Below are 20737 nucleotides of genomic sequence, written 5' to 3' on the forward strand. Positions count from 1 at the left end.
ATATTAGCACTTTAAAAGTTTACTTTCTGTTTTGCATGCATATGTTGCAACACGGTGGCTAGAACTGGGGAGCCATAAAATAGCATACGCTTTACATTTTTCTGTTTCCTGGGAATGCCTGTTTTAGACTCTAGGCAGTGCCTTTTGCCCGCTCTGTGGCAGTTCATCTGTTCTGTGGGTTTCTCTTCCTGCTTTCCCGCAGCGAGGTCACTCACATCACTGTGCTGCAGGAAGCCTCTGGGCCTAGAGATCAAGCAGGGCACGTGATGACACAGCGGTTCTGGAGGTGCTGATGTGCTCACATTTTCTGAGCTGCCGCTCATCTGAATGGCAGGCATCTCTTTTAACTATTTACTTTAATCTGTTTTGAATATTTATGCAAAAAAGAGGCTAGCCACTCCTTTGTGTGATTTGTCTAAGAGGAGCTGCTGTTGCTGTACCTGCTACCCAGGGGAAACCACAATTCCTAAAAAGTGATTCCTGCCATCACCCTGGCCACAGAGCACCAGGCTGCTCATGCCACAAGGTCAGCAGGGACAGTTACGCTTTCCTAGGAGAAAGTGAGTTTTTTCCCACCTCATAGTACTGACACCACAGAAATTCCCTGTGGAACAACAAAGAGGATGCTGAAACCTGAAAGATAAAATAAATCTCAATCAGCACTGCTCTGTGGTTCTGTCTCAAAGCAAGGTGAAACTGCCCCCCAAAAAACTATTCTGTTGAGCAAAAGACAAACAAGAAAGGGCATAATGACGTTTAAATTTCCAGACCGATTTTTGTTGACTCTTTTATCTAATTGTCTGTTAAGACACAGGTAGTCTTTCATACTTTGAGAATCCATCTTGCCACTGTTACTCAATTCTTCTTCCAGTGTGACTCCAGTGACATCAAATCACATTGAAATTAATGGAATTAGGCTGCAAGCACAAGATGGAAAAGTATTATGTTTCACTACAAAACACAGAAAATGACATAGGTGTAAATTTCAGAAGTTTACCTACCTTGGTGAATTTTTGCACCTATGAAAATAAAATATTCTAGTTAGTAGTCTCCCTTAGTGATCCATCCTCCTAGAAATAATATCAGAGAAATAAAAATACTACGTATAAGTTGTTTTCTGAATAGCCTGAACTGGCATCTCCACCTTCATTTGTGTGTCCTTGCACATAATCACATTTCTGCATGCCTTGGTCTGAAATTATGAGGTTAATTTAAACCTAATTTAAAAAAATAATATATTTGTAGTTTTTACTTTTTGTTTGTTTGTGTTTTATATTTGGAACATGCTTGCAAGGTTTTCTGTGCTTTCAGGAGGGCTAAAAACTACCCTTTTTAAAGAAAAAGCTAAAATTCTTTGGATCTGCTTGCTTAAAGGAGTTGGGAAACAACAAATATTGCAAAACTTGTGATAGCACTGGAACTGTGACCTAGCAATGAGTGTCATTAATTCAGTACATTCAGTCTTGGAGGTTTTAGTCCTTTTAACAAAAACAAATCTTGATAAATTGGCACGTCTTGTCTGCCTGTCACCTTGATAGATAGCATGTTGTTCTGACATCAAGGACAGGCAACAGGTTAAATACAAGATTAGCACAAGTCAAGAATATGTTTCTATTAAAATCCAACCAGATGTGATTCTCACTTTATAACAAGCAGAGAAAAGGGCAGTCAACTGTTTATACTTTTGTACCCTCTGTACTGTCTAATAGTATTTACTATAAGACCACACCTTATGATAAAAAAAAAAGTGAGAATTTCTTTCTTTATGTATGATAGATATTTTAAAATCCATTATTCTTCTCAGATTCCTACTGTATATTTCATTACTCTTCTTGATGCCAAAGTTTGAGGACTAAAGATTTTTAGCACAGTTGCTTGTGAAATTTCAGTAAAAGTTTTAACTGGATAAGAAATAATGGAAGGGTTATGGATACAATTGATCATTTTCACAAAAAAATGTTTCAGAAGCTTACTGTTGTGTTTTTGTTTTTGTTTTGTTTATTTATTTATTTATTATTATTTTTTAAACCTCTGCAAATAGAAATTGAACAGGTTTTTCTAAAAACTGTATTGAAAAGCATACCTAGATTTCCAATGGTCTTTTAATCATGGGTTATATGGAAACATAATAAGCATTCAGCCACAGAGGTATTTGTGTACAAAGCTGTAAGGTAGGATATTTTTGCCCTGTGAAAAAATTATATAATGGTTAGGCTCAGAAATACAGCATTTCTGGCATTGGACCGGTAGTCTCAATTTTCAATTGTCCTATTTGCTTTATATTGTCTGTCACTGGTAGCTTTCTCCTGTCTCTCTCTTGCCTTTTGAATGAACTTTTCTCAGCAGAAAAGGTTTCCTAGTTAGGAATCATTTAAAAAAAAAAAAAAAAAAAGGATTAAATTTTCCAGCAGATCTGCATTAAATGAAGAGACAAATAAACCCAGGCAGACTGTCATCTCAGGTTACTTTTTATCTGCTTCCCTTTGAATCACATTACAAAGATCCCAGAATCACAGCTTTCTGTTATTAATTTATATTTACTGTTGTGACAACGTTTGGCATACTGATCTTTGAAGTAACTATTGCTGAAGACATAAATGTCTTTAAACAGTTTCCATTTCTGTTTGATATGTATGTATCTACTTTTGAAACATAATCTAGGCATGTGAGTAGCTCTAAACTAAAGAGAACATACTGTTTACTTTGTCCTATAATTGGGGACTATTACATTTCCCAGACAGCTGGTGGTTAAGCACATTAGAATTACTTCCAATTCATTGAAATTCACACTACAGCAGATTAGCAAAGTGCACTGGATGGTCAGTGCAGATTTACAACACCTGGATCAGTTCTTCTGCAATGCAAGTGAAAAATCTGAAGAAAAAAAAAAAAAAAAAAGACAAAACAAAACCCAGAGTGCGAGAGAAGTATTTAAAATCAGTAGAAATTATACGGGTATTTCTGCTTTCATCTTTTACTCTTTACCGTATACAGACAAGGTTGTGACAAATGTTACACCAGCAGTGTCTCTTGTTATTGCATGTTAAATTTCATTTGATTTGATGGATGACTTTTTTCCCCCCTTGCAGATTTTTCAGAGGATAAATCCATTCCTTGCTCTTTGCAGGGGGAAAATGAATGTATAACCACATTTCTACTGGCTGTGGATGAACAGGGAAGGACAATCATTCATAGCATAAAGCAGAAAGGTAAGCAGTTACATTACCTTTTCTACATGAAATCTGGTTTAAAAGCACAGATGGGACAGACAATCAGTTTGAGCAATGCCAGGAGCTGAGCTCTTTTGAACAGCACTGCACCTCCTTGTGTTTGTAACTGTCCTCTGCCCAGCCAAAACAGCACCTACTGAAGCATTTATTTAATGCTGTATTAAAATAAGTGCTTGGTCTCCCATGGAAGATGGGCAGAATAATCCAGTGGATTAATCAGACATTGTTGAACTCTGCTTCTCAGCCCTGCCTCTCTCTGTGGGTTTAAACAAGCCACTTCACCTCTCCCTGAGTTTCATACCCATAAACCTCTTATCACCACAAGGGCTACAAGAGTTTGTTAACTTTTCTAAAGTACTGTGCAATTCTAAGATGATAATAACGAATGTCCTGTGTGTTATATCAAAAAACTGTAATCCACTGTGAAATGACATACATTTTGCAAATTGCACTATTTATTCAAAACACTGACTATACCTGACAAAATGCATCTTCATAATTATGTTTAATGTTGTAGTAGTATTAAATTTTGAGTGCCTTGCATAAATAACAAATATTCAACAGATCTTTTTATATCCTTTCATTTAACAATTTTTTATTTAATGCTATTTCACTACTGATTTTTTCAGTAAAACTTCTGATGTAGTGGGATAGGAGAGAACACAGATACCACTTTCCAGCTGCTACGCAGTTTGGCTTCCAGGCAATAAAATTAAATTTTTTTGGTCACACCCAGTGTCTCAGTACTAAATGTTGGTTATGTTTTAGTGAAAGCCATGCAAATTTGTAACTTACCTCTGTTAGTACAAATGGCATTTATTTTGTTAACCCTTTGTGTAGGTTTTCTCTAGCATTCATGTGATAATGAAAGTGATTTCACTTCCATTAAAAGTTCACAAAAAAAAAAAAGAGCTTTTATTATAATAACAGTAGTGTGGCTTTATATAAATTATGATTGCAGAAAAGATCGCTGTACTAAAAATTAAAATTAAAGAAACACATTTGCTTGTAAACTATACCTGTAATAATCAAGATTTGAAAGGTAAGCCTATGAGAGATTTCTCTTTATTAAATACATATAAATACAACCCAGCCCTATTTATGTAATTATAAAGACACAAATAGGAAAATAATTTTCTAACTTTCCTCCTCAGAATCTGGGTCTGTATTCAGCAGCTGCTAATCAACGTGATAAAAAAGCTTTTACTTTTTAATTTATTTTTTCTTTACATTTCAAGGCAATATTTTTCAGGTTTGCTAACCGTTTAGCAAGCTAGTAGGAGTAAAATAATATGGGATTGGAGGAACATATATGCACAGTTCCCAGCAAATGAGAACCACAGAATGCCTCTTGGTTGTTTTCAATTGCCTAAAACTTACTGATTGGATATCTGCAGTCATAATTATTTCTGTTTTCACAGCTTGCCCACAGCTTCCAAATATCCCGATGATAATGGTGGGTGTCACCCTTGCTATCCTCTTGATTGGCATTGTTTTGCTTTGTATATGGAAATTGCTGGTGTCAGTTCAAGACCGAAAAGAGGTGGCCAAGTTTGAAGCAGAAAAATCAAAAGTTAAATGGCATACGGTATGTTAAATGTATTAATTTTATATGAGGTTCTTTAATTTTTTTGTATGATGCACAAAGACCTTTAAACTCTGTCTTGGTTGTGTTCTTTTAAATTGATAGGTTTTGCTCATAGATTTTCATTACTTTTAGTACTCTATGAAGTTGAAAAATTCTATTAAATCTCTAATTTTTTTAGGGATAAAGAATAGCTAGTGTTCAATTGCCTGGTTTAATTTCTTCCACATGTAAAATGGTGTAGATAATACTTTTATAATTTTTTTTTTTTTTTAAATTAGTACCTCCACTCTGATTAATCTTAGCCAAGTTGCTTACTGCCTACGTAATTTTCAGAGGTATACTCCTTAGATATAGAGCCTGCTGCAGGAAAGTGAGGTTATCAATGGCCTCTATAACAATGAGAGCCCACTTATGCTTAGCAGCAATGTAAGCTGTCCAAAATGTAGGTAAAAGGACAGAGCAATCTAGCCCTTAGCTTCTATCTATAGCGTGCATATGTCTAATGCAAGCTGATACCATGTTCCGTTTTCCTATTTCCCCTCTGCCCTTGGCTTTTTTTCTCTTCTGCAATAGTTCTATGACTTCTGAGACTTTTTGAAAAAAATCATGTTGAGTAAGCATTTCTGATGGGTGTCAGGAGGATATGCAATATGGTACAGTTTACTTAGCTACATTCCTCTACAAAACTTGATGATTGCAACATTTCTGCAAGAATGGACACTGCCTGCCTTTCAGTTTTTGAGACAGGAAAAATTAGTTACTTACAGGCAAGGCCACTTGAAAATGTTTTCCTAATTCTTCAGGAGGGCTATGTGTGGTAAGAGGGAAGAGAAGGATACTATTGATAAAAATATTTTGATTTTCTTTTCTGTCACAAGAGGAAATGATACAAATGGAATGATGCGAGGCCAGTATTAAAAGCCTAGGTAGGACTTACCCGTCTAGTATGTGTCAGTTGGTGGGGCTCACACAAGAAGACCCTGACAAGTTACATCTCACAGTTGAGTTTTCTTGTATTTCTGCGCATTTTTTCTGTGTTTATAGAATGGTTCGATCACAACATTTAGGACACAACAACTTATGTATTTGATAAAGTATTGTTTGAGTATGTACCTTACCTTAATCTGGGAGGCAGATGCAGAAGGAAGTATGTTTCTGACCCTAGACTGGCTTGTGTTGTCTGAGACAGACTGGATTAATTTTTAGTGTCTTGGAATATCAGAAAGTTGCTAAAGTCTGCACTGAAATGATCAAAGGTACGAAATTACTTCTGTACAAAGAATAGACCAGAAGTCGTAACTAGGGAGAAGAAATAGCGGGAGGAGAATGTGATATTGGTCTATAAAATTACCACTGTAGAAATTTAATACGGGCCATTTTCTCACTGACTTTTTCCTGTACAAGAACAGTGAGATAGCAGGCTCCAAAGAAGCAAAAGACATCTTTACACAATAACTGTTTGAGGCAAATGATTTATTTCCACAGATATTTTAGATGATAAAGTTTGTGTAGGTATAAAATATCTTTACATAGATATGTAGAAGGATGACATCCTCTCTGATCTGCAAGGTTTGCAAAACACATGGTAGCTCTCTTCCATCAGCCTGCATTGCCAGTTTGCCAGGTGTGTGTCCATTGCCAGGTGTCTAGCCTGGGTTTCCCACAAAGTAGAGTACTAATCATCTTCTACACCTTGGGAAGCAGAGTAGTACCAGCTGGTGTGTGTAAGATGTGTATCACAACACTGGGCTAGCAATTGTTGAAATCATGGATCAAAATTAACCCTTGGCTAAAGAGGTATGTTAAAAGCAGTGGTTTACAGCAATATATGCTTGTAGCTGAAGCAATGGCAAGATGAGTTAAACACTGCACGATTTGCATATTTTATTTTATTTTATTTTTTTTGTAGGAAACAAATCCACTGTACAGAGGCTCAACAAGCACTTTTAAAAATGTCACTTACAAGAACCAAGAAAAACAAAAAGGAGCCACGGCTGCAGATTTCTATTAGCACTTTGGACATTACAAACTTAATTTTACTGGCCCGAAATCTAAAAACTCTATTTGTTTCTTCTCAGCTGATTATGTGATATTTGTTTGCATATTGCAGTAGTATAATCATTCTGATAGAGAAAATATATCTTATGTTGGGAAAACTATAGATAGCACCAGTAGTAAAGGTTAACAAATTAAAAACAAACAAACAGCTTTAATATTAAACCACCCCCATCTTAGAAAAATAACATCACAAATATTTCTAATTTGCTCATTACTACCGAGGATTAAAAATTATCAAAGTAAGTTTATTTTTGTAAAGTTAAGTATATAAAATGAGCTGTATACTACTTTGTTCATCCACAGAACCCAAACACATTTGTATTTAGGAGTGTATTTACACCAGTCTGTTTGGTGGGCTGGTTTAAATTCAATACCATAAATTTTTCATCAGTGCTGCTTAAACTACTGTGGTTAGAGGTTCCTCATATCACCTGTTTGACTGAATCATTTTTCATCAGAAACAGCTACTGCTATGGCCAACCTTCCATGTATCTATGGTATAGAGATACCTCCTCTTTAATTTTTTCTTGTCCTGCTTTCCTCTTTCCTTGTCCTTGAATTGGTTGCTGTTTGATGTTCTTTAAGAATCCTCCACTCCTTGAGGTTATCTCAGGGAAAACTAAATCAACCTCATATTCACTTGCACAGTTGTTTTCTGTTCAAGTATAAAGTTCTTTCCCCGCCCCTTTCCTTTAAATTCCAGCAGAGAGGATCAAGAGCAAAAGAGAAATATTTTTAAATTAGTGGCCCTACTAGAGAAACTTTAAATCAGAGGATTACCAGAATCCCCCTTACCCCCCCGTCAAGTCTAATATTTATCTCCTTTTTAGGCACTGAAAATAAACCTCTCATGCTAGACCATTGCATGAACTGTTGCATGAGCTCTTTATGTGCAGGAAAATTTCATACATCAAGACTTAGTGTCACACAAAAAGGCAGTATTTTTTTGTTGATATATCCTAAACTGAGAGGTTCTTTTAATGCCCAGCAGCCGAACATTTTATTTGTGTGTGAAATTATTAATCTCTTTTAGACTTCTTTTTTCATACTAAGCAACAAATAGATCTATGAATTCCACCTGATATTCATTTCCATGGCACTAATGAGGATTTTTAAATCTCAGTTTTAAATAGTTACTAATGACTTACCATAACTTCTTAAATTGTAATGTTGATATCGTGAATGAAGAAAAAAAATCCTCAACAAAATCAGCTAACATGATGACAAAAAAGTTACAGTATTGGGCTATTTTAAACTTACAATAGTGTAGTTTACTTTTTAATATCACTTTTCCTCTGCATTTTTAATTATCTGGAATACTTGGTCAAAATGTACATACAAATGTACTTATAAGAAAATACTTTGAAAACAAAGGTACATTGATATAGTCACAGACAGTTATGTACATTCCCTATGGTAAACTATGTATTTGATCTAAAAACTTGTCCATTTTGTAATGAATATTTACAAAGTCTGTGCAACCTCAGCCTCTGTATCCTCTGCCACTACTGGATACGAGACTGATCTATCAGCTAGGTCTGACCCATGCCTGTTTTAGGGCCTGATCCAAAGCCTACTGGAGTCAATGGCTACAGATGAGGATCTAGTTTCAGTGAAACTATTAGTTTTGGTTTACAAAGATTGTTTTGTTTAAACAAACCAATTAATACTGTCTATTAGTGGATTAGAACCTATAGTATATATTTCTGTGCAAAGAGAAATAAACAATATCTGATGCCTTTGGAAAGGAACTGATACTTTAAACTCATAAGAAATGATTGCAGTGTGAAGGGAATGATGGCTGTCATTAAACTGGAACAAGTAAATTACAGGTTCGCATCTATATTCTTCAGTACTCTTGCGTATCTCAAGGTGAAAATGTGCACAAAGACTGGCATCTGCACCTCTTCCAACCACTGAAGTCCTACAGATGTCAGTGCAAGCTATATGTGGTACCAAATCCTACTTCCCTGGCACACGGATAAAAACACATTGCAGGTAAAGCTGGCACCTGAAGTCAATCTCAAATTCCATTTGGGCCAAGAATGCCTGAAGGACCAGGAAATCTGGATTTAGCCCATGTGAATTATCTGTTACTCTTCTATTTTTCAAATAGAAGTCATCTTTTTCTAGAATAAATTAGTGTGTTGTTGGTTTTTTTTTTTTTAAGTAAAAAAAAAATCTTTACTGTTTATTAGGTATCTTTTAAATTCTGCAGCTCAGTATGAGGGTTGAAAGCCCTTCTTCTGTAGGTCACTCATTTCAACATTGAACTACTTTTCAGTATTCAGAGATTCTCAAAGTGGTGTTCATGTTTTATGTAAAACATTTGGTGGTCTATGTTCCCCGTTCCTACAGGAGCTTTCATTTCACAAAGCTATGCCGTCTGTTACTATCACTTACATCTTCTGATCATCAGCAAAGATCTGATTTTGTATGGAGGCAATGTTTACATTCCAATTAATCCTCCTAGCAATCTCTCTGCAAATTATCAAAAATGTACAGAAATTTAGGCAGTATGTTCTTCAATTTCCCTGCTGTAACTGAGTGTACTACAAATGTGCTGTGCACCTTCAAAATTTTCAGGATGAAAATCACTCAGATAATTAAGAATTCATCAGACGAGAAAATAGAAGGGCTTAGTGAGAAATATTTCTGTTATTGAGGGATAAGCCATTCTTTTAACAGCATTAATTTAGATCATATATTTTGACAATATAAGAAAGCAATTAGATTTCAGGATCTTACTTGACATTCGCCCTAGAAAAAGAGTGGTGTTCATATCTTTTTATTATATCATTTTATCTTGTAGTATTTGTATCAAAGTTCACCTTTTCTTTTTTCCTCCACCAAATTCTGAGTGGGTTTTTGTGTGGTGAGTGGGATGAAAAAGTCTTTCTGCTGTTTTCATGAATATTGTTTTGACCTGGGGCTGGACCTTGAGAGTGGCCAAAACGTTTTTAATAGAAAATCTACTCACTGAAGAGTTAAACTAAATAAAACCAAAAATCATGAGCAATTTTGTTGTATTGGTGTATCTTTTGTAGAATGGCATTTTCAGTAATGTATAGTAAGTGGTTAATTCTTCCTTTGATTTATAAAAGTTACATGTTAACCTGTATTGTATATGTTCAGATGCATTCAGCTTTGGTTTGTAATATAACTAGTGGGTAATAAGCCGGGATACAAGAGCAAAACGTCAAGTGCAATACTCTCCATGTGTTGTATAATGCTATACAGAAGTCCAGGTTTCTTTTGCAATGGGTGTAAGGGATTTATTGCCCCACAGTACTTATCACACACAATCTAGAAGTAAACAAGAGGTATTTTTTTATCTTGGTCTATTTGCAAGAAACAGGTAAATAGCTCAACTTATTTCTGTAAAAGAAGGATTATTTAACCTTCAATAAAGATTATAAAAGATAATGCATTTTTATATACTTTTATTCTTTCTTCATTTTCCATTTTATTGCGTGTCTATCATTTTTTTTAATGCAATTTGATTAATCTTAGCAACTTTTTCATGCTTTGGCATACCCTAGAGCTAATTTGATAAATTCTTTCTGTACCTTTCTTAACATAGTATGTGAGCTTTAAGATGTCTGGATGTTCATTTATTTGCAATCCTTTTACTTTTCAAGGAAATGATTAATGGCTGAATCCTGTAAGGAACTGATTTTTGGAGATATGATTGATTACATATGGCATTCTTTTCATACAATGGCACCTAAAATACACAACTTACTTAAAGCTAAAGATCCATAGATCCATTAATTTTGTAAGTGTAAAAACAGTAATATCTTTTTGGAACTACATGGCAAAGTGCATGTTTTCTGTTTAATATGAAAGTTACCTCTACTTTTTTATTTCTAATCAATACTAATGTATTTTGATATCTGCTAATTTCCTGCTCTGAGGAAGTGAACATTCATTGGCATCCTGGAAAGAGCTGTATTTAAAGCCAATTCTATTCTCCAGGCACATAATAACGTCATGTTCTCTTGAATTTCACAGTGGATTGTTAAAACTGAAATTGATATAAATGTGTAACGTATCCTTATTTTATGTAATTTAGAATTTATTCCACCTCAAATATTTCTATGCATTCTTATTTTGTTTGGTTTGTACGAATGGTTCATGCTTAGAAACTTTTCTTCTGTGTTTCCACTGAGGTACATACCAGCTAACACTGACAGATAGCAATAAAAGCACAATAATTACACACAATGTGGCTTAATGAAAAAGCTTTGGCTTTTCAAAGATTTTAGTAGATCACAACATTGTTTCTTGAAGCTGGCTCAGTCTCTTTGTTCTACCAATCACTATGCACAAAGCAGACAGAACCAAAAGCTGATTTTCATTGGAACCTCTCTCTACATCATGTTATTTACACTACAGTTTAGCTTGTTTCTAATCAAGTTAGATAACTTAAAATTGTTTCAAGACATTTCTGTATTCAGACAGATTAAGTTCTCAAGGCATTATATATTTTAAAAAGTGCTATTATTTCACGGGTTGGTTAACTTTGCTCAACAGTGGCTTTTTTATTACTGTTTCCATTTTTAGACAAGGTACAAATGTAAATAAAAATGAGGTCTTTATGTAAGAAAAACAGGAAATTTCTATTTAGTGTTCAGCGGTTGGATGTTACCTATGTTTGGAAAAGCATGTACCATCAACTTCTGGCTTCGAAGTTAACAACTATAGTTCAAAGGCAAATTGTGGCTGCTGTTGATCATCTTAGGTGAGAGGTTAAGACTTGCTTTCTCTAAAACTCTCACCTGACTTAAAAATCAGACCTATGATTATAGCATAATTTCCATGTAACAAGCCATGTAAAGGTTGCTTCTATTTTAAGTTATGATTGATTTGGAAAAAAAAAAAAAAAAAAGTATAAAAAAAAATAATAAAAATAAAAATAGAAAAAAAAGCACACAAATCCCCAATAATGTTAAAATGTTAGAGAAATTGATGCAGAAAATATATCAAACCAGGAAAAGGAACTGTTCAAACTAAGGTTAGTAGCAATCTTTAAAATCAACGAACTGTTACAGAAATATTTGACAAGACCCCCTCAGTGTCTGCAGGGAAAGTCCACTGTAGGAATGTGTCATGAGCCAATTTGCAAGGTGACAAGCAAATGAACCATAGGCAAGCAAGAGAATATGAATGTTCATAGATAGTGGTCTGTACCTCATGTTCATCCTAGAGTACCTGCAGCTACTGCTTCAAGCTGTCTGGGACAGCAGCTGCAAGAAACCAGTTCAACATCTCCCTGTAAACTATAGATTTTGTATTCCCCTTCTTATGGTCCCTGAATTTGGAAGATACAGGTGTTAATCACTAGAGCTTTATCAGAGATAGACGTGTCATTGGACATGGTGTTTACTGTGTTCATAGTGGATGATTAGTCAGTATTCCCAAAGTGTGTGTGGAAAGACTCTACGTCAGGGTTTGTCCATGATTGGCACTCAGGAAATTCATTCCAAAATAAATCTAGGAATTTAATGTGAGTTGCATAATTCCCATAAAAACTGTAGACAACATCCATTTTGAATTGAACTGGTCTTAATTTAGTTAATCTTTATTCCAAGGTAAGGACAGGAGTGTCTGAACATGTTTAATTTAGTTTGTCATTTTCTGTACAGATACCAATTTAATTAATTTAGATTAAATTTTGAATTCTTGCATGGTGAGATTCCAATGAGATAAAGAAAGATGAATAACAGAACTCCTCTGTCTTTCTCCATATCAAAGGCCAAGATACCTGAACTGACTGGTTTAATAGCATCAGTGGCAAGTCATTCCCTTGGTTATAAAGTTGTTAGAGCCTTTCCATGACTCATAACCAGAGCATCTAGTCTATTTCAATTCAAGCGTTTACGTTTTTTTGACTGTGCATTTGCACTTGATGATAAACTCAGTCTCATTACAGTGAACAGAATTCCCTGCAGAGATATGATGCTATTCTGCATAATGTGTCCAGGTCTTTCACAAGAAAACAATCTACCAGCAAATGTTCTTTTCCTCCTACCTGAAATGAGCAGCAGCTAAAGAGCTTTGGGTTTTACCAATGAAGTTACATTTCTTGTTCTTAATGCTTCAGTTTGTGTATGGAAGGATGCAAAGGAAAAATAATTTCCCTTTCTGCTTTCTTACCAGCATAAAGTTTAGAGAAAACACCAGAAATGTTAATGAGTGTTTCCCTGGTTTCTCTTACGTGTGCATGTCTGTAGATATAATACAAAATATATAAGTAACGAAGACATATTCTACCACCATGTAAAGCCAATGGGAGTCCTGGTTTCCAGACTTTCTTGAATCCAAGTTTTAAATCCTCAAATATGAGACTGACCACATATTGGATTTACCACAATAAAAAATAAGAGAAGAAAAATATAAATGTATATGCATTTTTATTGCGTGCAAAGTCAGATACCTAATGCATTTTTTTTTCACCTGAAAACGAATTGGTTAAAGGAAAGAGGCAAAGTAAAATTACTTTGGGTTTCTCTGTGTGCATATTCTCCAAAGAGCGTGGACATTCTTTTGCACTACCTGTAGGATTTCTCTCAGTCTAAATGTGTACGCATGGCTGGAGAAAAGATAAGCTCTTCTGGGAAGGAGTGTACATGCTTCAGGGGCACACCCTGCTAGTGTTAGCACTGGGTACACCTTGTGTCCTGGCATTCCTGCCAGCACCTAATCTTGTTATGAATATCACACCCAGTATGTTTTGGGGTATTAGACTGATGGCACATTGCTAGAGGCTGTCTATCCTTCCCAAGTAGTCATTCTTGGTCTCTTTTTTAGTTTTAGTAACTAAAACTGTGGCTTCCATCACCCCCAGTTTAGACCAAACCAAGCCCAAACTCTGCCATGCTCCCACATCAGGATGCATGGCAGGGCAACAAGAACTGGCATGAGGCCTGTGGTGTGGTGGCAGCTGGAAGGCAGCAGCTGCAGGTTTGAGTTTCAGCCAGGTGCTGCTGTGCTGCCAAACCACCACAGCTTTTTGTCAGGGCAGCATGGCCCTGCGGGTGTGGGGGGAACACAGACTGAAGGTCTTGGGCCTGAAGGAATCCGCTTGCCTGGAGCTGATAAAGAATAGTATTCTCTGTGGCCCACTGTCAAAATCAGCGTCTACTCCTGTTTTTGTTCTAGAGAAACCTGCTTATTCCCTACTACTCTGATTTACGAAGCATTTTTCTGATAAAATGAAAGGGGGAGGGATCTGCATAAGGAAGTGGTTAGCATGGTGTGAAGACACAAACTGGTCAAGCAAATCTGGAATGGTTTATGCCTACAGGCCCACTTGCATATGATCAGGAAACATGGAGAGAACTATCAGTCTCTCAGGTATGTTTTAAACCACAAAACAAAAGTTGTGAAGGGTTTATGGGATTTTTATTTATTCTAAAATACCTGCTAAGCAACTATATGATGATTTTTATTGATTTGTTTAAAAAGTGTAATGTGTAGACTGTTGATCACAGTATGTGTAATTTTTTGTATTGACTACAAAATGTCATAGGTCTATTTAGTAATTAAGTCTACTGTTACTAGCTCTTCTTAGGAACACACCAACTACTCCTTTGTATCAGATCTTTGCAAAAATTTTTAGTCTTATTCCAACATTGATCTAGCAATACTAACAATAGGACGCTGCCTATGTATGCCTTGGTGGCAGTCACATATATCTTTAGCATACTGACCCTAAGTTAGCAGAAACAAGTCTGTGAGAAACTTGAATTAGTGTGAATTTGACAAGGGCTTGTATTTGTGGATGTGTATGGGCCTCATACAAAAGGCTGAGTTAATTGCTAAGAAAAGGTACCAGGAGATACAGAACACCTATGCAGAATACCTAAATAGTGAAGGCAGAGGAGCTCTGACAAGTGCATCTATAGGTGTCCAAACAGAAAATAGATCATCAATTCAGAAATGGATATATATATTTTTTTTTTAAAAAAGAGAGTTCCAGATAGAAAAGGAAATAAAAGCCAAATCACTACAATGAATGCCTGGAAGGAAAGCATAGAATAAGTAAATTTACAATTTACTTTGCAAAATAATACAAACTGTCATCAAGTTTGCTTCAGAAAATATTGCTAACCATGTTGCCAGCACTATGCCAGCAAAGATGTCTCATTACTGTAATGCAGCTAGTACGGCTTAGCTATAAATACAGAGGCCAGGGTAACTGCAGCTGCACTAGAAGGAATTTAACGGTTTAGTACGAACAGAACATATCCACGACAGTAAAGAATTGTTTAGTCAAAGAGGAAAATGTGAATAATAAAGAAAAAAAATGAGGAAGTAAAGCTACTCATAACTATTAAGTTGCTAATTTGTATTTAGTAAAATATTTACATAAATATTTTTTATATGTCCAGTGTTAGATATCTGTAATTGGAACATGCTTATTTCAGTCTTAGTAAAATGAGCAGAAAAATCCACCTGTGGCAGTGCTCCCCGGAGCTTGGAGCAGCCCCGTTTTTGCTCACTGGCACTGTTTTCTTCAAACGTAGGAGTGCAAACACACTGTGAGAGTCAGTGGCAAGTTTTTCTGGAGCTCAGGACTCAAAGTGGTAGCCAACACTCCTGAAGTTCAGAGTGCCCAGTTTTTCAAAAACAGCTTGGTAACTTTTTTTTTTTTTTTTTTTTTTTGGGGAGGTGTGGGGGTGATGTTACATTTTCTTGAGAGTTAGAGCAATTCTGTCTTCTGAAGTCAGGGCACTTCTGGGACAGCTTGTTCAGCGATGTTTTCTGCTGTTAGTTCTTCTCTGCCAGACATTTTTATCATCTGTAAAGTGGAGAAACCCCTCCACTCATCTGCTTCTTTGTAAGTGTTGGGCTTCCCTCATTTCTCAATACTTTCTACCGAACTACCCGTCCGGAGCTCCCCCAGGCCCAGCAGTTTCTGTTCCTGTCCCTGTACCGTAACTGAAGTGGGCATGGGGGAACAGAGGCCAGTCGTTTCAGCTCTGCTTTGGCACTGTATGCTTACGCTTATACATTTATATATAAACGTAGATACTTATTTGTCTGCTATGAATGAAGAACAATGCAGAAACATGCCCACGCTGATTAAAACCCAACTGTGATGTGGATTCCAGTGAAGCTACTCTATCTTAAACCCAGGGCTTCTGCTTTTGCCTTTCCCCGCGCTATTCATAGCTTCCGTAAGACTGAAACTGTCCCCAAATGGGGGACTTCCTACAAATCCTTCCTCGACCTAAGGACAGAGATGTACAAGAGGGAAGAAGGAAATTACTTTTCCCCATGCCAAAAATGTGAAGTGCCTTGACGTGCTGACCTAGCTAAAAATCAAGTCTCTGTAAAAGTTTGTCTGAGGACACGCAGCAGCGGAGCAGCAAGGCGCCGAACACGAGCCGCGCTGCCGATGTTTTCCTGCCTCCCGCGTCTTTGTGCCACTCGGCTCTTAGGAAAAGCGGCCTGGAGAGCAGACACCAGAAAGCGCTCAGGGACTGCAAACGCGGCGCGCGTGGCTCCTTTTGGCCGCCTCAGCCCCCGGCCGCGGCCTGGGCAGCGGGCCCGAGGGGGGGCCCGCGGCCGGGGAAGCTCCGCGGGCGGCTGCCGCGCTCCCCCCGCCCTCCGCGGGGTGGGGTCGCTCCTCCGCCCTCCCCGGGGCCGGGCTCCCGGCGCGGAGAGGAGCGGGTGGGCGCCGGGCCGGGCCGTGCCGAGCCGTGCCCTGCCGAGGCGATGCCGGGCATGCGGCTGCGGCTCCTGGCGTGCTGCCTGCTGCTGCTGCTGCTGCTCGGCGGCCGCAGCCCGCCGCGGGGCGCCGCCACCGCCGCCCTCAGCCCCGACGAGGTGCCCGCCCTGCGGAGTGAGTGAGGGTCCCGGGGCGGCGGGGGGGGGCACGGCGGGGTGGGGAGGGGCTGCTTCAGCCGGCGTCCCCCGTGAGGTGTGCGTGCAGGGGGGGACACGCGGATATTTCGCCTCCCCCCCGGTCCTGTCCCGTGGTGCGGAGGAAGCCCCCGGGCCTCGCCGTGCCCTCCTCGGGGCGGCGGCTCCGGGGCAGTGGCCGAGCACACGCCCGGCTGTCCTCGCACCTGGCCCCGGAGGTCGTGCCGAGGGGTTTTCCTCGCCCCCGGTGCATTCCAGCTGTTTTCCTTACTGCCATTTAAGCAGTTCTCTCTGCTGGTTTTTGGGGAGGGGGGGAAGGAAATGGGAGGTAAAGAGGAAGGAAGAGAAAAAAAATCTTGCCCTCCTAGCTCTGTTATACATTATTTGTAGTGGCGAGCCTAAGTAAACAGGAACCCGGACAGCTCTCGGCGCATAGCTTTGCTCCTGGCACTTTGCTTCGTGTCACCTTGCCCTTGTACGGAGGGGCCTGGACGTCAGGAGAAGGGGGACGTTCCCAAAGGGCTCCCTCCGCCCTGTCACATCCTTCAGAGCAGGGTTTAGGATTTTCCCCTTGGCCCCTCTGGGGTGTGCAAGCTCATGGAGCTCCTCGTGGTTGTTCACCCGCAGGGTTGTGGGCACAGGAAGCCCATGTGGCATGGGCTTGGTGTCGCTCCGCTTGTCTCCTTGTCCCCCCTCCGCTGGTGTAATTGTGAGGTCTCTGTAAGACCCTTATCTTTCCTCAGCAGTCATCGCAGCTCTTAAGAGCCTTACGGATAAGGGCGTTCGGATGCATTTCATAAAGGCCGAGACCCCTTCATCTCTGAGTTGTTTCTTGTTGCCCATGCTGTTATGCGGGAGGCATCACGGGTGCAAGCAGAGATAAACTGGGAACTTGTATTAGAACTTTAAGTGTGAATCCCAGTATCGTGGTGAATTAACCTCATTAATCAGTGTTTACTGGTGCTAACGACATCACAGCTTCTACTTATCTAGCAAATAAACAACGCATTTTCTTGGCCAGCCAAGATAAGGCTGCTGTAGGAAAGCCGTACCCCAGCATGAGAAGTAGGAACCCTGTCTGACCTTGTAGTCTGTGCTTGTAGATAGAGGCTGTGCCATCTCTGTGGCCCATGGAGGATGAGGATGGATAAAAAGAAGGAAGCACAAGCTGCACAGCTTCATAGAAAACTCAAAAGCGAAGTCCCCCCTGGGTGTCTGTCACAGAGTGGTGGTGTTTCAGTGAGCTCGTGGCTGGAGGGCTGTAGAAATGTGATGGACTAATGGAGCATAGGAAGCTCCTTTAGGAGCCTTGCTGTGCCCCCAGAGTGTTAAGGACTTAAAGCCAGGCTGCTGCCAGGTGCTTGGAACTGCAGTTACATGCAGCAGGCTTGTTCCTACCTGCTGTCAGTCAGAAAGGCTTGCCCACGCTCCTGCACCATCATGAGCTACAGACAACCATAGCCACATGGCAGACGGCACCTGATCCCAGAGAAGCAGCTTGCAGGGGAACTTCTGTCCTCGCTGTGTGTCTGGCCACTGGTGGGATCTGTGCAGGACCTGGAACCAAACTCTTCTTTGTAACCTGTATCTTGCCTGGGCCACTCATCGTGTATGCCACGTGCTGGTGAGCTGGTCTTCTGCCTGTCTGTCACGCAGCACTGCTGGCTGAAGGCTTTCTGTCAGAGAGCTACACCTAAACCATAGGTGCTGAACCCAGACACAGCATCTGGGTGGGCTTCTGCATTTTGTACTCTAGATTTGGAGTATCTTTTTGTTATTGTTACTTCTTCAGGATGTTAGGGGTAGTGAATTACAGATAGAAAGCACATGTGGTAGAAATTATTATTGCAAAACTTCATGGCAAAATGGAAATGCTAATCAGGTTTTCAGGGAATAACCTCCCGAGGCATAAGTATCTCACCTATAATGTGAGAGAAACTCTGTGGGTTAATCGTCACTGGATTTCAGAATAAATGAAATAGCTGAGCTGTTATAGGTTTTATTTTCCTTAGTCCCTCTCAGTTTTTCAGTCTATATGCACAGTTAGACATTTGTTCCCAAGGCGTTAAACAGCTGATTTTTTTTTTACATGCTTATAGTGTGATGTCACATTGTTCAGTGAATTTCTACACAATTCCAAGAAAGCTGGGACATCAGGCTAACCTTCACACGTCTGCTTTGGTCCAGCCAGGGCGGTCATCTATAGCTCAACAATATGCATCCAGTAGTTAAGGCATATGTTACCTCTTGATCACCAGCTCTTGTGATTGAGATAAATCCCACCTTTCCTGTATCATACATACAATGCAAGATATGTTTTCTGCCTCTATAGTTGCAGACAGAGATGCTTGAAAATGTCAGAGAATATGGCAATTTCAGTCTTTACACTTTTTAGCCTTTAATTGGAATCTCCAGTCCCTCACAGAGAATTATTTTACAGCTCTGAATATGACTTGCTGTAACACTTAAACCTGTACCACATTATGTAGAATTTCTTGGTGAACAATGCTGTAATTCTTCAAATGTGACTGATGTTTTTTGGATGACCAACATGAGAAATTCTGCCTAATCTCACAGTGATCTGTCAAATGGTCTACATGTTACAAACTTGGCTGGCAGTATATTTAGACCAGTATTCTTATTTTTTTGCAGTGTCAGATATTCTGATGAATATTGTCAGTTTTCTTCATAAATAGCTAAAACATGTCCTACAATACTATTTCATCATCTGTAGCATTCTGCAAACTGAGAGTGTTTTTTTTTGTTGTTGTTTTTGTTTTTGTTTGTTTTTTTTTTTTTTCCCCATACAGATAAAGGGATATTTATTATCCAAAGTTCAGACTCTAACTTATGCATCAAGGTGGATCCAGCTGGCCTTGTTCTGGAAGACTGCAGTCAACTCTCCAAATACATGCTATGGAAATGGGTATCCAATCGTCGGCTTTTCAATATAGGCAGCAGTACTTGTCTAGGACTGAACATCAGTAGACCAGAACAGCCATTGACTATGCTTGAATGTGATTCAACGCAGTACTCATTGTGGTGGAATTGTGATGGAAGAGCGTTGGTTGGTGTATCGGAGTACAAATTAGCTATTGAAAACAGCAAACGTATTGTTGCCAAAAAAAATTCTAATTATCAATGGACACAGTACATGTCTTATGATGAAGACCTTTGTGAACGTCCTTTCCAAGGTAAAAATCAAATTTGTCATAGAAATGTATAAAGGAAAAATGTACAGAAGTTGTTTTTGATGGAAGGTCAGATATTTTTTTTTAAATAGGCGATAATTGAATTGAGTACACTGCACAATTAATTTTTCTCCTCATCTATTATATGGGTCCCCAAAAAGGCCCTAGTGTCCTTGCGAATCCTGGCCCATTCCAAATGGTCTATAAAATTAAAAGCTGAACTAAGTATTTGCAGTCCCACAGCTCTCATTGTCAAGTAAACCCAAAGAGAGATAAAGAGGGATTTGGAATTCAGATTACTGACAGTCAGCCTGCAATCTCGGTGTGCATTATCCAAACGTTTGCAACATTCAGCACCTGGACTCTGAACGTGCCAAACTTTGGAGCAGAAATCAAGCTTTTGATTAATCCTGTTGTACAGCTAGTCAAGGCATAGGAATTTAGGTCAGGATCCAGACCTGCAAACCTTAACAGTTTTCCGGGATAAAGGATGAAGATAACCCGTTTTCCACGAACAGCCACAGTCAGGCTGCACCTTGACCCCTTCCTCAGCCTCTCCTTCAGCATTTCTTTAGAAGAATGGCCTAATGTTTGCATAGCATGTCTCAGGCTGGAGCTGTTGATTCTCCCCATTTGAACTGTTTTTATGGGGTTGCAGAGCTCTGGTCTCCACATATTTGGGTTGTGGAGCTTTGATCTTGGTGGTTTCTTCTGTAGGTGCAGCTGGGCTTGGCCTCTGCTCTCTCCGGGGAGTTCCTTTGGGAGCCGCAATGCCTATGGAAGCATGTTAGCATCCA

General features: G+C 39.0%; 2 protein-coding genes across 6 annotated transcripts in view; both read left to right on the forward strand.

Moving 5' to 3' along the window:
* The window catches only part of ITGB6 (integrin subunit beta 6), a 56456-nt gene extending 45655 nt beyond the window's left edge, over positions 1-10801 (forward strand). For all 5 annotated transcript variants that reach the window (XM_082763895.1, XM_082763896.1, XM_082763897.1 and 2 more), the window contains 3 exons: positions 3090-3209; positions 4652-4818; positions 6728-10801. In XM_082763895.1, coding sequence (XP_082620021.1) covers positions 3090-3209; positions 4652-4818; positions 6728-6829 — 389 coding nt within the window. In that variant the 3' untranslated portion in view covers positions 6830-10801. The remainder of the gene's footprint in view (positions 1-3089; positions 3210-4651; positions 4819-6727) is intronic.
* Positions 10802-16273: 5472 nt separating this feature from the next.
* Positions 16274-20737, forward strand: part of PLA2R1 (phospholipase A2 receptor 1) — a 41795-nt gene continuing 37331 nt past the window's right edge. Inside the window, exons 1-2 of the mRNA XM_082764112.1 lie at positions 16274-16729; positions 19560-19943. Of these exons, the coding sequence (XP_082620238.1) occupies positions 16603-16729; positions 19560-19943 (511 nt within the window). The 5' untranslated portion in view covers positions 16274-16602. The remainder of the gene's footprint in view (positions 16730-19559; positions 19944-20737) is intronic.

The sequence above is a fragment of the Aythya marila genome (genome assembly GCF_965140915.1).
Source record: "Aythya marila genome assembly, chromosome: 6".
Lineage (NCBI taxonomy): Eukaryota > Metazoa > Chordata > Aves > Anseriformes > Anatidae > Aythya > Aythya marila.